Here is a 17,462-nt window from a genome sequence, read left to right as displayed (position 1 = left end):
CACTTCAATTTATGACACTTTAAAAAAGGCCCAAAAAAACTTTCGTGTTGTTTTTTATTGTAAAAAAAAAAATACTTTAACGATGAGATCCCCATCCGGTTTGATATTGAGCACAAAACATTATGTTACAAAAGCAAACTAATAACGGTTGTCAGTATAACAGCATCTGTTATCTGTCAAAAGATACGTAGGGGTGCCCACAACTGAACGGTGCCTACAACCGAACCTCCTCCCCTATATTTTTCTGTTTATTACCAAGAGGTCTACTTATTATTTCCCATGTAGTGGCTATATTTGCTACCAAGTAACCTCCCAGATGAATTTGAGCCATAAAAAATTGAAATGTCAATTTGAGAAGGGTTTTTTACGAACGCAAGTTTCGAGTGGAAGAAGGATTTTCAATTATAATTCGTTGAAAAAAGACGACAAAGATATACTTTTTCCCATTGGTAATAATTATTTTAAATCTCATGTGTTGATTATGGCGTGATTAGCGTAAAACATGCTTTGCCTTTCTTATATATTTGGTTTTTCGATTTTAGGCGAAATTGCTTGGGAAAAAAGTGCAAAACACGACTCTTCGCTAAAAAAGGTAACGTACCTTGTTTTGATTTGTTTTACGTAAAACCTAATTTTAATTTTTTTTGTTATTGCCTTTTCTCCCGCTTGCAAGGCAGTGGCAGAACATTCTTCGAACGGCCCCGTGTTCTGAGAATCCCGATGAATTTTTTTTTCAATAAATTCATGTTTATTTCCATGTATTTTCTTAAGATTTAACATGATAAGTGTTTGGCCAGTTGGCCCTTCAGCTTTAGTTTCATGTTTTCACAGATTTACTCTGTTATGAATTTAAAAGTTTTCTATAGTTTGTCAATTTATCCTTATAAAAATTTGATGACCTAGATTGGAACTAGCGCCCTAAGCGCTTCTTGGTCAGTGCAGGCAACGAACCTAAACTTTTCTTTACACTCACCAAAGCGTTCATGTAAGGTTTTTATCCCGGTCAGACGGTGGACATCGAATGTTCTTGTCCTGGGAGGGGTGTTGAGGATCATCCTCAGGAATTTGTTTTGTACCCGTTGAAGTTTAAGGTGGTGGGTTTTATCGCAGCTCTCCCAGACCGGTGATCAAAGGGTACATTAGTTTCAACAAGACGTTACACTTTGTCACCGTTTTGTCAACCTGTTGCCTGAAAATAAGCTTGCTGTCGAGGGTCAAGCCAAGGTAGTCGGCCTCATTGGCCCATTCCACAGTCGTGCCATTGAGGATGATTTTACAGTCCCCAGGCGGAACAAGTTTAGGGGTGGAGTGGGGGAAAATGATGACCTGGGTCTTCGCCGCGTTGATATAGATCTTCTAGCTGGTGAGGTATTCTGTCAGGGCATCCAGGCCTCGTTGGAGTTTTGCCACTAGCGCTCTGATTGTAGACGATGGATGTGTCATCTACGAACAGAGACAGAATGCCGCCTTCTGCAGGTTCTGGTATGTCGGAGGTGAACAGATTGAAAAGCAGGGCCGAGGATACTGCCCTGGGGACGCCTGCGACGATGTTGTGCGCATTGGAACTCGCTCCGCTGATTGAGACCCGGAATGTCCTTGCCGACAGGTAATTGTTGATGATTTTCACCAGGTAGCTGGGAAGATTGTAGCGTTGTAGTTTGTACACCAGGCCATCATGCCATACATTGTCAAATGCCTTCTCGACATCGAGTAAAGGCCATGGCGGATGTTTTTGAGACAAACTTGTTGTTCCGTCTGGGGACGTTGGTAACTCAGGTCAGTTGGTGCCTTTGTACAGTTGACCGACCGCGTCAGAAACCAAACTGTTCCTCGAGCAAGATGTTGAGATTTTCGGCAGACTCAAGTAACCGATGATGAATAGCTTTTTCGAATAGCTTGGATAACCCTGAGAGAACTGATAACTTTTGGGAGAGGAAGGGTCTTTCCCAGGCTTCCGGATGGGGATGACTTTCGCTGACTTCAGGACGATAGGAAGTAGCTGAGCCGGAGACACTGATTAAAGATCAGCGAGAGGTGCTCAAAGAACGGAGCACTCATGTGTTTGAGCTCGAGATTCAGGATGCTGTCGAAGCATGGGGCCTTCATGTTCTTCGACGATTTGATATAGGCCGTCAATTCGTCAGCTGAGATCTCCAACTCCTCCGAGAAGTCGTTGGGAATCAAATGGATGTTGTTAGCATGCTCGTTGACGGCTGCTTCGTGTGGACTGACGATGTCCTGTCCAAGATTGTGTGAGCTGACGACCTATTTCAGCGACCTTCTCTGCAGGAGTTATCAAGCGATCCTTAGAGCCATTATTGTCTAGTGGGATCAAAGGTGGAATGGGCCGAGGCTTGGATTTTAGAATTTTGGTCATTTTCCAGAACGGCTTAGCATAATCTGGGAGAGTGCGGATCTTATTCGAGAAGTCGTTATTTTTGAGGTCCACCATTCTGGCCTTGATAATTTTGTGATTCGTTTGCAGAGTGCCTTAAGTTCAGGCCGTCCAGTACGCTAAAACTGCCTGTGAGTGACATTCCGCAATCGAATCAAATGTTTAATGAGTGTATCGATGTTAAGGGAGTTGCTTACCTGCCATGCCGTCGGGACACGCTGTTCTCTGGCCACCGAGATTGCCTCTTCAATGGCGCACAGCTGGCGGTCGATACTTTCTGGCGTCTCCGGACGCACCTCGTAATCGACGGTGTTATCGACGCACTGCTGGAACCGCTGCCATTTCACTCGGTGGTAGTTCCGCCGTAACTGCTGGTGCCGATTAACCGAGGAGCCCAGTTCCGCCACCACTGGATAGTGATTCGAACTGAGCTCCTGGTATACAACCGCCTGCGAGACGTGGTCACTCAGGTTTGTTATGTAGATATCGAGCGTTGCGTGGGCACCGGACCGACTCAGCTGAGTGGGGGAATTAGGGCTCAAGATCGTGTAGTGGCCTTCCTCCATGTCGTTGCTCCAGATGGTGCCGTTTCGTTTGCCGACTGTTACCCCAGGTTTGATGTTTGGCATTCAAGTCGCCGACAATGATATACTGGCCTTGCCTCCGCGTCAGCTTGACGATGTTCCTTCGAAGGGCAGCCGGCTTTGGCTTGCGTTGGACAGTACGCCGCGATGGGCGAGATTGTGCCGACCGAAGTGGTGATTTCGACACCGATGGCCTCGATGACACTGAGGTGGAAGCTTGGAAGCAGACGACAGTTGATGTTGTAGCGAAGAGCGAAGGCCACACCGCCTCCCTGGTTGGCCGGTCGAGTCGCACGATGCGGAAGTCCGGGATGTTGACGTTCACCTCCGGTTTTAGGTGCGTTTCGGTGATGAACGCCACGTCTATTTCCTTCTCCTCAAGGAAATCCTTCAGCTCAATTATTTTGCTCTTGAGCAAGCAAGCGTTCAGTTGACCAGGCCCACGCTAGCAGCCATTTTCAATGATGAACATGCCAAGAGTGAAGACCTGGTCGAAGCGGGTTTGCAGCCGCGCAGCCGAGTGGCGAGCTGCACGAAGATCGGCATCAGTTGATCCGGAGTGTACAGCGGAACAAATTCTTCCGGTGGGACGGCTTCGTTCTCCGACTGCTGACGGAACCCAGGAGGAGGGAGCGGGGGCCATTCACTGGTGGATGGTGCCGACGATGTTGGAGCTTGGACCGATGCAGCTGCCGCTGCCAGTCGCTTGTGCGGCTGTAGCGGTGGGAGTATTGGAATCACACGACGGGGAGCCGGTATGGCTGGAAAGTTCACCTCGTTGATTACAGGAACACGGTTCTTCTTCGGAATGGTCCTGGTGGCAGCCTTCTTCCAGATTTCCAGGAACTCGGCTCGCTTTGGGCAGCCCTTTGTGGTGGCCCGATGCTTGTCGCCACAGTTGGCGCACTTGGGATCGGCCACCTCCATTTTGTCGCACTCATCAGTCAGATGGGGTTCGCCACACTTGTTGCAGCGCGGCTTCATGCGGCAGTTCCTGGTGTCGTGTTCAAAATTGAAGCAGTTGGTGCACTGCGTGACGTCGCGGTACACTGGCCGATATCGCCCGCAGTTAACGACTGTGTAATTTATAACGCCAAACAGCTTCAGGTCCTTCCAGGTAGTGGAGCCGTGCTCCAGATGGATCAGGTAAGCTGGTCGCGATATCTCTCGCCTTGTCGTGACGAGCGATCTTGTGCACGACCACCGGTTTCAATCCGCAACTTTCGAGCTCAGCTTTTAGCTCGTCTTCCTTCATGTCGTGGAGTCCTCGCAGCAAAGCCTTTAGCGGCTTCGTGCCGGGGTGGTCATGAGTGTAGTACTCATACTTGTGGACCTCGAGGAACTCCACGACGGATTGTTGATGGTCCTTGTTTGCCCGCATTACTTTCACGCCCTCGCTGCAGAGCCGAAAAGTACATTTCAGCCCTTAGGCGATCAGCTGGCGAATTTTTGGGCGCAAACCGGTGGATCGCCCTTGACAAACGCGGGAGGGCACTTCTCCTTCCGCTCCGGTTGCACATGCGGCAGCTGCGATTGCTGCTTCTTCCTCTTTTTTGGCGGATTGCCGGCGTCATCAAGTGGCAACGGAGAGAACACGTTGCTCTGCAAAAGTTGCTTGGAGGGGTTACCCGCGCCTCCAAGAGCAGTGCGCTAAGGCACTTTTCCAGCGACCGAATCGGCCACCGAGTCTCCCATGACGGGTCCGAAAACGTAAACATCCCGATCAAAATGGCTCGCGCGCGCCTTATATCTTATGAAGTAATTCCATTAGCCCCACCCCTTCATTAATCGTTATGAGTGCACATTATATTTACACCCATATCAGATCACAAAGGGGCGGGGCTAACGGGCTTAATTTATTGAATACAAGAAAGCTGCTTTCTGGCGCGCCAATATCTCTTTGAATAAAAAGTTTAAGTACTGTGTGCAATTAATTCTTGAAGCTCTCCTCACTTTGTCACGTACGCTTCCATCGCGGGCGAAAACCAAACGTTGCAAATAAATATATTTGCGTTTGGTTTCCTGCTACTTCTGATTCTGCTCAATTCTGCTTTATTTCGGACATTTTTGAGGATGGTGTCTTCTAGGATTGTGATGTCCTCCACTGAAAGTCAGTCGAGTGGCTTCAGAGCCGATGTGGCCGATGAGTCATGTTAATTCCACAGTTGGAGACTCGAAGTCCATCCAACTGGGAGCAAATATTCGATTTCTTGATTCAGTTGACCTCCGAACAGTTTGCTCAATGTTAAAAAAAACCCACATTATTATGGAAAATATCATCCATTTCGTATAGCTACGTAGTCCTACGTCACATTTGCGTACAACCCGATTGGGCTGCACCTTTGAGTTTTTTCCTCCATTTTTCCCAGGGGCCAACAGGGGGATTTTTTTTCAAAATTATTATTTTTTAAACTGCTAGAAGGCATTCAAACGAACGTAAATAAATGTGAATTGATGAAAATAACTGGATCTATCTCCCTAAAGTGCAATTTTGACCTCTCTTATGTGCTTTTATCGTTACATTTTATAATACACAAGAAAGGCACCATCACTAGGTGGATTATTCTGTTTTTTTTTATTATATTGGAACATTGGATTTGTATTTTGGGTTCGGATATTTGTCTTTTGTTATCAGATAGGTAAACTGAATCGGTTGTGGGATGTAAATATTTGATTTTAGTATTGGATTGAGGTAATCTAGAATTTGGAAACGGATATTGTATTTCACAATAGAAATTTATACATTTAATCTGAAATTAATTTTGTTGAAATGGAATGGAATTGAAATTGGAATGAATTGGAAGAGTGGAAAAGTAAAAATATAGTGAGTATAAATAAGATACTAAATTGTTGAAATACAAAAACATATTGAATGAACCATTATCGAAGCTGCACTCAATAGCGCTTCATAATTCTGCATAGTTCTCCAGCATTCTTATACTGTCGTTTGTCCAGATATGTAAACTGGTCAAGAATGTAACAGCTGCTGAAAAGAAAACAGCCATTCTTGAATTTTATGAAAATCATCATTTTATAGGAAATATTTTTCAATATGCGTTCTTACTTGATTACATTACTTTAAGGTTTAAATTGAAAATAGATTTAATTATTGGCATTTTTTTTCTTTTTTAATGAGAGTAGAAGGAGAATGTGATGATGAGATGTATTGCATATTGCGTATTACACATTCAGTGTGTATCGATGACAGATATGAAACCATGATCCTTATAACGGATCATTGATCAGTGAATAGCAGGCCATGAGTCAGCCCCTCTCTTCATCGGCAGTCAACGAGGACGGACCCCACACACAGGCTAAAAATGAACTACTCAAAATTGAGTCGAATCCGACTCATTTTCATTAAAAACGGGACAACTCAAAATTTGAGTAAAAGATACTACTTCAATAAAATGATGATTGCACTTAAACTAGGAGTCTGTTTGTCGTAAAATGCACTTAGATAGATAGATAAACTTGATTCGCATCTGTCGTATTAAAAATTGATGGAAGGCCAAGCTTAACTTTCGCGAAATCATCATTACTACTCCCTTACTACTCCCGGCAACGCCCATCTTTACCGTAACTAGGAAGAGGAAGGAAATGCTTATGTGGTGCTTACTTAGGAGAGGCCACCGACTTAACGACACTCTCATAACTACCACGGAGTTGAATATTGGGAAGGGTATCCGTTGCATCATGATTTGCTTGAAGCTGCCAATATGACCATAGTAAATCTTATTCCGTATCACACCACGTTAAGGTGTGTACCCGGTGTTACGAGTGAATCGAGTTTTCAAACATAGTATGGGGCCGTACATTAATTACGTAAGCAATTTTTATACATACAATTTATACATATGGAGCGTAAGAAAATGGCAGATCTCGCCCCCCCCCCCCCCCCAAAAGTGCTTACGTAATTAGTGTACGACCCCTATGTAATTTATTTGCAATCCGTTTGGTCTATAACCGGAAGTTACCGTTGATTGAAATGATGAATCTGTAAGGTTCGGAGAATCTGTGGAATCCGTAGAAAATGCCATGCTTAGAAAATCAGCAACAGATCCGATTAATCTGAAGAAAAAGTGGAACTTGGGCTGTCTAGCGAGTCTACTGAACTTGGGATTTTGAAGGTTTCGGGTTCCGATGCCTGGTCCAGTCTAAGAAAATTATAGCTTGGAGATGTGTTGGAGATGTGATGCCAACAGGTAGTAATAGTAATTAGCTGGAGATCAACTTGGCAAGCTGCACAAGACTGCATCGTCAAAACGCTCGTATTACATATTTTATAATAATTCTGCGCCACACAGATATTGCTTTTGCTCAATTGCTATAATTATTGGGATTTCCGTTTTCTTGAAGCACGTTTGGTGGCTTAAAAATTCGAGTTGCCTCCATCAAACTGCCACCCTATGCATGTACTCGCATAATTGCATCTCCCGGTAGCAGCTGCAACGAAACATCGACATGTACACGCAGTAATCCACTTACTGCGTGACCTGATTTTACACTCCACGGTGGAAAGCCGAAAGCTGTTAGCACAGTTCCACCGAAAACCGCAACTCATCCCGATGGGATGAAGGCTTGATTTCGCATTAAGCATCGCTTTACCGGCACTGTTGCCATCGTGAGTGAGTACTCCGCCTTCCCCCATTTTCCGCCAACCTCGCACCAGTCAGTAAATGTTCTGGAAAGCCTCGACAAGTTTAATGCTGTCAACCGACCATCCAACCAACGGTGAAGCTGTCGGAAATCGGCCAGCAATCAACGCGATACACGCTCTCACGTACCTACAATGTAATGCTCGCTGATGGTTACTACGCATGGTAAGGCTGGATGTGTCGAGTGTGTCATTATTCAATTTTGAAGAACGCATTCCACTGGTGTTTGCTGCTGCCCCTTTTTTGACCGAATCTCCAATGACGGTGATAGTGATGATGATGATGATGATGATGATGGAGCCTCACTTGCGACGAGTGTAGGAACATGTCGAAGCGGTTTACCGAGCTGATCCTATATCCGGCTGCTGGGTCCTGGTTGATGTGCGTGCGTGTTGACTGGATAAAATGGTCACCCAGTGGTTTTGGATTGCTGGTTAATGTGACAAATTTTCGCGCGTAATGAACAAGATGAAAATGCGTTGTTCTGTTTGATTAAGGGGTGACGTGCTTATTTTACTTATGGATATTGGATGGGCAACATCATTGATATAAGGAGGGTTTGATTTGCATTGTTGCGATACATGTGAAACGAAGATTTCAAAGTAACTTACGAGTATAATCTCTTAAATGTATCAATATGCAGTTTATTACTAAATTCCAATAAAAATCAATCAATCATGACATAAGAATGCCACGAATACCTAATTTCCTCAAAATCGAATTCCCTTTCTGTTTAATCTAATCCTACGGATCACTTCTCACAAACTTTATATTTACACAGGCACGATATCTAAGTTTTTACAGTGAAATTTCCATTCCTAGAAAACTAGGCATCCTACAGACAAATTCCAGCAAGTCGCATTTAAAACACGTAGGAACCCAAATTGGTGAACATTTTCATCAACTGGCATAAATTTGATTAAATGAACTTCGCTTTTTCATCACCATCATCAGCAAGCGCGGCCATGGCAAGGCCGGAAACACCAACCAGGAATAGAAGCACAAGGCCGTGCGAAGAACTAGTCTGGGGATAGAGCTGACGACGACGGCCCCGTCACCACCACCCGGGATCGTTCGCACGATTTCACATTTGATGTGTTCGTGACCGAGAAGCGTTGCGTTCTTTTTTTTTCAGCTTTTCCGGAGAGTGTCTGTTCAGAAGGTGCTTCGTTAACTCTAATGTCGAAGCTGGAGAGGTATCGTCTATTTCAGTGATTTCCAACTTTTCAGGACGACCGATCATGTATGATTAGGTTTTGCTCTCCAAATTTAGGAAAAATTAGCTCAACATTTCTTCACGAGCAGAGCCATATTAGGCTTAATAATAACAAATCATAATATGAGAGCAAAAAAGTTAGATAGTACTTATCCATAGTATATATCAATATTTAAATGAAACTCAGGCGCAAATTTTTATACTGCTGCCTGTTATTTTATCTCCTATAACAATCAAGTCAGTTCATACTATGTTTTGTTATTCAATTCATGGTTCAAAGCAAAAGAGAAGTTTGTGTGGAATACTAATAATCCGAAAAAGAAAACTCTTTTTTGTCTTTCTCGTATGGAAAAGTTGAACCTAAACCCAGCAAACACATGATCGTATATCATAGCGAATAAGTGTTCAAAGTGGAGGCCATATAAGTACACTTTGCATGCAGTCCACTGGAGGCATACGCCTTTATCGCCTCCCCCTTATATACTTATTCGTTATCATATGCGACTTTGTGTTGGCTGGGAAGCTTTCTTTATATTTCCCTTTTAATACGAACTTTTTATAGACCCATTATGTAATAAATCGTCTCAAATTGACGAACTGTTCGTGTGTGCACAAAAGACAAGAAAAATGTATCCAACTTTTCATAAAGTAATTCTCAACTAAATAGCTTAGCTTAACTTAGTTTGATGGACTGTACACTTCGTAGTTGTGAGTCGTGATTGACCGAGAAACAACAAATAGGCACAGCTTACCAATTGAATAGCCTTCTTGGGATTATGATTTTTTTTACTGTACATGCTTTGGAGTTTCATTAATTAAAGACCATTAACGATGCAGGCCACGTCCTCATAGTCAACTTAAGGAACATTAGTGCATCACACTAATTGATTTTTGGTTTTTTGAATCCTCTGCAACTCCGTGAGCGCCACGGGAAAAGTTGTAACCAACGTTTAACAATCCATATATGTAAAGCCTATTTCCATAATAAATTTTGTTATATTTCTTTATTCCCACACATCTCTATGGATAGTCTGTGCCCATGCACGATATGCTAATAGAGGCGGGTGTTATCCGATATATACCAAAAAAATGTTTTTGGATCTCAATTGGATTTTGTATGAGGAGAATTTTGGATGAATGCTGTGTATTCTTATGCTTGATGCTGCGGATCAAAAAATTGGAGTTGGAAGAAGACATAATTTCTCAACTGCCCGTTTCATCACTTCGGTGGCAGTTTTAAGCATGACGACTCGTATAGCTCCGTTGTCGCCGGGGTGTAATCCTATTATTCTACCCATTTTCCATTTCATCGGAGGCAAATTCTCATCAAGAACTACCACAAGTTTGCCAACCTCAATTTGGACGGCCGGCTACCAGCGCTTAAATCTTCCCTGCAACTGACATAGGTATTCCCTGCGCCACCTTCGCCAAAAATCTTGTGGCATCCTTTGTATTAATTGGTATCTACTCAAGCGATTCAGTTGTATATCCTCTGGATTCGGTTCAGGAATTGATTGCAGCGTGGAACCAACTAGAAAATGGCCTGGTGTTATTGGTTCGAGGTCAGTAGGATCTTCTGGCATGTTTGTCAATGATCTCGAGTTGAGACAACCTTCAACCTGTACTAGAAAGGTGTTGAAATCTTCTGGTGTTATTGGTGTAGCTCCAACCAGTTTGACCAAATGGTTTTTGGCCGAACGAACAGCCGCCTCCCACAGTCCTCCAAAATGAGGTGCACTTGGCGAACTAAAATGCCAATGTATTCCATCCTCAGCGCACTCTCTACCTATTTTTTTCCCGATGGGCTGAGCTCTGCAACAGCTTCATGAAATCCTTCATCCGATTTTTTTTTTTTTTTTCTTTATTTGAGTGATTTTACCTTCATTTGATTCTTAGCGCCAACAAAATTGGTACCATTGTCCAGAATAGATATCCCGACACCTTCCACGTCTGCCGATGAAGCGATGAAGAGCTTGTAGGAACCGATCAGTACTCAGGTCCGATACCAGCTCCAAATGGACGGCTTTTGTACACATACAAATAAAAACAGCAACATAGGCCTTCACTGTTGGTCGTCGAGGAACGGGTCTCACATGAAACGGACCGAAATAGTCCACACCGGTCTGCGAAAATGGTCTCGACACGGTGACTCTTGGTGTGGGCAGCTCTCCCATGAACTGCTGTATCGGGGTCGGTTTTGCACGAAAACATTTCAGGCATTGATGAACGATGTATCGTGCTACGCTCCTTCCACCTAGCGGCCAAAATTTTAGACGTACAACTCCGAGAAGCAACTGTGGTCCTGCGTGTAGAAGTTGCAGGTGGTAGTGTTTCAGAATCATCCGGGTTAGTTTGTGTCGAGCAGGAAGAACCATCGGGTGTTTTGTAGCTTCCCGATCTTCAGTGTGGCTCAACTACCGATTCGGATGACTTGTTACTCAGAAATATGAGGATTGAACCACCGAAGTGGAGATTTTCTCCCCCTTGGATAGTGCCTTCCACTCCTCGGCAAAAACCTCCTGCTGGATATACCGAACAATAATAAATTCGACTTCTCTAAACTCTTGTGCTGATATAAATTCGGCCGACGCCCTATCCTGTGGATTTGTGCTCAGTAGCTTCATCAGGCGCAACAAAATAGATGTTCCCCGGATCAGATCCGAATATGACGCAAACTTATCCAAGTACCAGTCGTTGAATTTCATGTTCGCCGAAACTGCACATATTGCTGTACGCCGTCTTTCTTCCTCCGCCTCTTCTGAGCTTGATGAGAATGAAGTTGCAGGCCAGTGATCCGAAGGTTCCTTCAACCAATCTGGTCCCTCCCAACAGATAACATTATCCATGATATCCTTCGGTGAAATGCCTCTTGAAATCAAATCTGCAGGGTTCTCCTTGCCAGAAACATGCCGCCATGGTGATGATTCTGCGATGCTTTGGATTTTCGCTACTCTATTCGCGACGAAAGTGGTCCAGTTGTTTGGTGAAGCTTGTATCCACTACAGAACGCACGTTGAATCAACCCAGAAATATGGTTGAGCTGGAGTTCTAATCGAGTCTCGAACCTTCTCGTATAACTGCGTCACCAGCAATGCACCACACAGTTCCAACCTTGAAATAGACTGTGTCTTTAAGGGTGCAACCTTGGATTTGGATGACAGCAGTCGATCCACAACCCTTCTTTCCGAATCCTGACTCCTGAATCCTGATAGAGATGCATCCGCCATAAGCCTTGGAAGAAGCATTGGAGAATCAATGCAACTCGATCGATGTTGCTTTTGAACCATGACGTAACGATCGATGTGAATATCGTTGAGCAAGGGTAGTTCTTCATGGTATTTTCGCCACATCTCACCCATCGTCGAAGGTAGTGGTTGATCCCAACCCAGTGCTTGGTCTTCATTCCGGATCTTCCACAGGAGCTGCATAATAATCTTGCCCGTTGTGATCGCTGCACCTAGATGTTCTAGAGGATCGAATAAACTAGCGATCACTGACAAAACTTGCCGTTTGGTTGGCTGCGTCGCTGAATTCCAAGTTGGAATGGAAAACTGGAACCTCAGTTGATCGGATATCGGCAACCAAGTCAAACCCAGCGTCTTAACAGCAGGATCCGGATCCAAGTCAATTCCTTCCGCCACACAGATCGCCAGATTTTCTGCGGAAACACCTTGCAGCACCGTCTGATGATTGGATGCCCATTTCCGTAGTTTGAAGCCTCCCTTTGACATCATCTCGTTGAGTTCCTGACATAGATTACGTGCGGCATCCTCCGTATCCGCGCCCGTATTTACGTCATCCATATACGTATCCTTCGTGGTTGCCATCGCAGCCATTGGGTACTGCCCTCCTTCATCCATCGCAAGCTGGTTCAACGTACGTGTTGCGAGAAAAGACGCCGGCTGTGTCCCGTACGTCACAGTGTTGAGCTCGTACACGCCCACGGAATCTGTTGGGTCGAAACGCCACAAAATACATTGCAAAGACCGATCTACCTCAACCACGAAGACTTGCCGGAACATCTTCTCCACATCGGCCACCAGCATGATTTGCCTCATTCGACTTCGGAGCATGATCGATCGTAAGTCCTCCTGTACAATCGGTCCTACTAGAAGCGTGTCGTTAAGCGAGACACTGGACGATGTCTTACACGATGCGTCGAACACAACACGGACCTTTGTAGTTGTGCTAGCTTCCTTAAAGACAGGATGATGCGGCAGACAGCATCGTTTCATGAGATTTCCTGCTTCCTCCACCTTCGCCATATGTCCCAATTGGATGTACTGCGCCATGAACTGATGGTATTGCTCCCGCAAACTGGCATCCTTCGCCAATCTGCGTTCCGTCCCTTGAAGCCGCCGGAATGCGATGTCCCGTGACTCGCCCAACCTGGAAACTGCGTCTTCATTCTTTGGCAGCGAAATGGAGTACCGCCCGTCGGATTCCCTACGAACCAACTTCCGAAAGTTGTCCTCGCACCACCTTTCCTCCGATGAAAGGACCTTGGAATTTCCAACTTTTTCACTAGCCCAAAACCGTGCGACTAGCTCCTCTAACACCTTTGTAATTGCCGTACTACAGTTGATGCGTAGGCCGTGTGTGGGGTTTAGCAGGCATCCGCAGACCACCCACCCGAACACCGATTCGTTTAATGTTGATAATTGGTCTCCTAGTGGAATTCTTTGACCAGACTCAAAGAAATCGAAAAAGGATTCGATACCCAGTACCATGTCCACTGAACTTGGACTGAAAAAGGTGGGATCTGCCAGTTTTATCCCATTGGGCATCGACCATCCTTGAGTATCCACCCTTGCCGTAGGTAGATCCACCGTAACCTTTGGGAGGACAAGGAAACTCATGTTCCGCGAGTACGCTGTAGCTCGCGAACGAACCAATGCAGTGATCTGATGCTTGACCTTCGATGCTGCATGACCAATGTCGAGTACCGAGACATCTACCTTCTCTCGGTGTGACCTGAGGCGTTGACTCAACCGCTCGGCAATGAAGTTACTCTCGGAGCCAGAATCCAATAAAGCACGAGCCGGAAACTGACTACCCTCGTCATCTTCCACGATAACGACCGATGTAGCCAGCAAAACTTTGGGGGAGAGCTGATGGGTAGAACCGGACACTGTTGCATCGGTGGCTGCCATGTTAACCACCTGGGAGGATAAAGGAACGGGTGCATCACCAGATTCCGTTCGCGGAGGATTGTTGTTTCCAGCAGCAGCGACAACCTTAGGTGAACGATCCTTCCGCTGCTTGAAGCATACCATTGTATGATGACGACCATTACAGTTACGACACCTGTATTTGGACGTACAGTCTGTCGCAATGTGACCCGATCTGAAGCAATTTCTGCACAGGGAGTTCGTTCTTAACACCGCATCTCTTTCTCGCACTGACATCCGTAGGAATGAAGAACATTGGTATAGGGGATGGTTCTCCTTGCACGCCGCACATCGTCCTCCAGACGATTGTACAGAACCGTAGCTGGCCTTCACAGCTGACGCCTTCTGTCTCGATGATTGTGGTGCATAAAGCGAAGTCCTGGAGTCTAATGCCTTCACTGGAAGCGATTCAAGAATTCGGATCCTACGATGCAAGAAATCCGAGAAGTCTGCTAGCGTATCCTGATCCTTGGCTGAGGAATGTTCCTCCCAACCTCTGCGTGTTGTCGGATCTAGTCGAGTAATGAGTAGGTTAACGAGTAAAAGGTCCTTATACTCTTCCGGTTTGACCACCTGGTCCAGATTCTGAACGACCTTTTCGAAACCGTCGATCAGAGTGTGCAGATCCGCTACCGATTCCTTGGACAGCGTTGGCAAATTCAACAAAGCTTGCACCTGTCGCTTCTTCAAAAACTTGCTGTTATCGTACCGTTTTAGCAGAGGGTCCCACGCTATCTGATAGTTGGCCTTCGTGAGTTTTAACGAGTCGATCAGGCTCTTCGGTTCTCCTTGCAGGCATCCCTTCAAATAGTGGAACTTTTCCACCTCCGGCAGGTCCATCTTGCGATGGATGAGTGAAGTGTACAGATCACGGAAGCTGATCCATTCATCTATGTCCCCGTTGAACACCTGCAGCGTGATTTGTGGTAGGCGTACATGGTCTATCGTCCCATGACCATGCGCTGACGTGTCGTTGGCTCGTACGGAACGATCGGCTTCCCCTGGATCCTGCAATTGCTTAGCCTTATCCATCAAGAACGCCTTACAATAATAGTACCGTCAACTGGGGGGAAGATGATCATTGAGGTGAAGATGATCATTTGATGTGTCAGTCAAAAGTGCCAAATTTTTTATGAAACGGTAGTCAACAATATTCTCCGTTCAAGTAATGTTACCGCTAGGTAGAAATCCGAGTTTTTCGATTATAATCATGAAAATGTATTTTGTGGAAGAAAGAGAGAGATAGTCATAAATGACGCTATTTTCGTTTCAAATATTGACTTCGTAGACTTCTTTACGTAGTAAATTCAACATTCATACAAATAATCTAATGTATTTTGACTACTAGGTCATAATAACTTTAGTAGAACTGTCTTGATCAACTTCACCCCAAACCAGATTACTCAAAAAATGTGTGATAATTTAATTTATTTTAATAAATGCAGTACATGTTTTGAAAATATTTGTTTCGATTTAAAATGTAAACACACATTGTTATTGCATGTTTTGTCTTAAAAATGATCATCTTCCCCCCAATTGACGGTACCTATCACTATACACTAGCCTCGCTTTATCGAACGCCTCATTTTCATCTTCGAAATCATCGTGTGCTTGAATATCTGCCAGAATCTCCCCATACTTCTGCCACAAGTCATCGATACTCTTCAAGCGCACGTCAACCTGACTTGCAGTTGTTGTCCATTCGTAACCCTCCACAAATCTCCAGATGTCGTCCATGGAGGTCTGGGTGTTCTTCAGCTGGACCATCAACAGCTTCAGGGCAGGCGGCTTCTTCTCACGGGATGGCGCCATCGCAGGTGCACGTCACTCAAACCGATAAATCTAGACCAACATTTGAAAAGGGCGTAACAGCCAAAATTTATTCCTTCTGATTCTTCGTATAGCTATATATGTAGACGAAGAATCGAAAGGAATAAATTTTGGCTGTTACGCCCTTTTCAAATGTTGGTCTAGAAATATAGGAATTGAATGGTGTAGAGATCCAAAATGTCCAAGGCTTCGGCTGGCATATACCGTTCAAGCCTACCTGAGACAGCAGAATGTTGTACCCCAATCCTCTACAATTCAGCAAATTACTTCGGAACGGAGTGACGTTCTTATGACGCCACAGAGCACGTTGTTGTACAGCTAGCACTTGTTCGGTAGATGAAAGTAGATGAGGAAAAAACCAACTGTAGTATGCAGAATCTAGGCTTCGGCGGACATATACTGTAGTAGCTCACCTATGAGAACTAACAGCAGCGCCAACTCATTTCCAATATAAACTAGTCTGATTTCTACAGCATAATCCGATAATCATTCAAAGCCAACTCATCATTCATTCACAGTTCAGATAGGGATCCAGAAGGAGGAAAGTTTACATGTAGTATTCAATATACAGAGCTCCGGCAGAACATATACTGTTCGAACTAACCCGTGCAACCAACATCGATACCAATCCACACACGAATCGTTCAGCAAACCATCCAAGCATCCAAATTTGCGGCAGAATGAGTCAATTGTTCTGATAACGAACAGTTTTGCTCAGGGATTGCGTGGCAAATGAAGAGGATTCAAATTCATATTAAAACGTATATTATCTGAAGTCCCGCTCCGGAGACATACACATTCTTAGCACTCACCACACAATAAAATAATCGATGCCACCTCTTCTTGCCACGCACTGAATCGTCTCTGTCGTATTGGGTGAATGAATTGATTCGACAGAATCTCCAAAGAAGCTCTTCCTTCACCAGAGAACCGCCAGTTTCACTCCAGCAAAGTCGATTAGGCAGCCAGTCATGTATCCATTCAGGAATGCCGAGGAAAAACGTCGAAATAAATGTGTTAGAATGATGAAGCCACTAACAACGACTGGACATATACTGATCTAAGGTATATTTACCTGGAAAAGTAAATCCGGTACTGGATCAGCTGTCCACGTCTGCGTTTGATAGGTAATCTTCAGTGAAAAAGCATCCAGAATGCAATCCATCCATTAGGTCCATGCACTCCAAAACTCCGAATCCAAGCAGGCAAAACGATTGAGTAATGTGAACGATACCAAATAAAAAACACCGTGTGTTAGGGTGGCGCAATTCCCTAGCTTCGATTGGACATATAGAGTTTGTTCCAACTCACCTATGGAAACAGCTTAACCGCAGGATGCCCAAACGAAACTACTATGAGGATGATGACGAATGTATCCTTTTATTATCCGCCTCCTTTGTGTCCTTATACGATGGCGCGTATTCACTCTATGCTTATTATATCCAGGTATGATGGCCACTGCATTAATTGTTTGCCAGCGGTATGGCGATTTCCCTTTCAGAGCCGTTGGTAATGGCGCCAATCCAAGCCTGCCTCAGGCTTTTAAATCTTATTCGATTGGTATCGTCCTATCCAGTCATCACCGGGTCCAGTCATCCGGTTCGAAGG

The 17,462-nt window shown here is 44.8% G+C and overlaps 1 protein-coding gene across 1 annotated transcript; it reads right to left on the bottom strand.

Moving 5' to 3' along the window:
* Positions 1-11,852: 11,852 nt before the first annotated feature.
* LOC134209963 (uncharacterized) lies at positions 11,853-15,056 on the bottom strand. Its single transcript, XM_062685978.1, has one exon. It carries the CDS (start codon positions 15,054-15,056, stop codon positions 11,853-11,855), a length of 3,204 nt encoding a protein of 1,067 aa, XP_062541962.1.
* Between the last annotated feature and the right edge of the window lie 2,406 nt (positions 15,057-17,462).

Source organism: Armigeres subalbatus, chromosome 2 (assembly GCF_024139115.2).
Source record: "Armigeres subalbatus isolate Guangzhou_Male chromosome 2, GZ_Asu_2, whole genome shotgun sequence".
In the NCBI taxonomy this organism is placed as follows: Eukaryota; Metazoa; Arthropoda; class Insecta; order Diptera; family Culicidae; genus Armigeres; species Armigeres subalbatus.
The sequence above is the reverse complement of the archived record's forward strand: the minus strand, read 5'-3'. Positions and strand labels throughout refer to the sequence as shown.

What these genes read in the sequence shown, in the direction of transcription:
- LOC134209963 (XM_062685978.1), bottom strand. Translation starts at nt 15,056, where the DNA reads ATGGATAAGGCTAAGCAATTGCAGGATCCAGGGGAAGCCGATCGTTCC.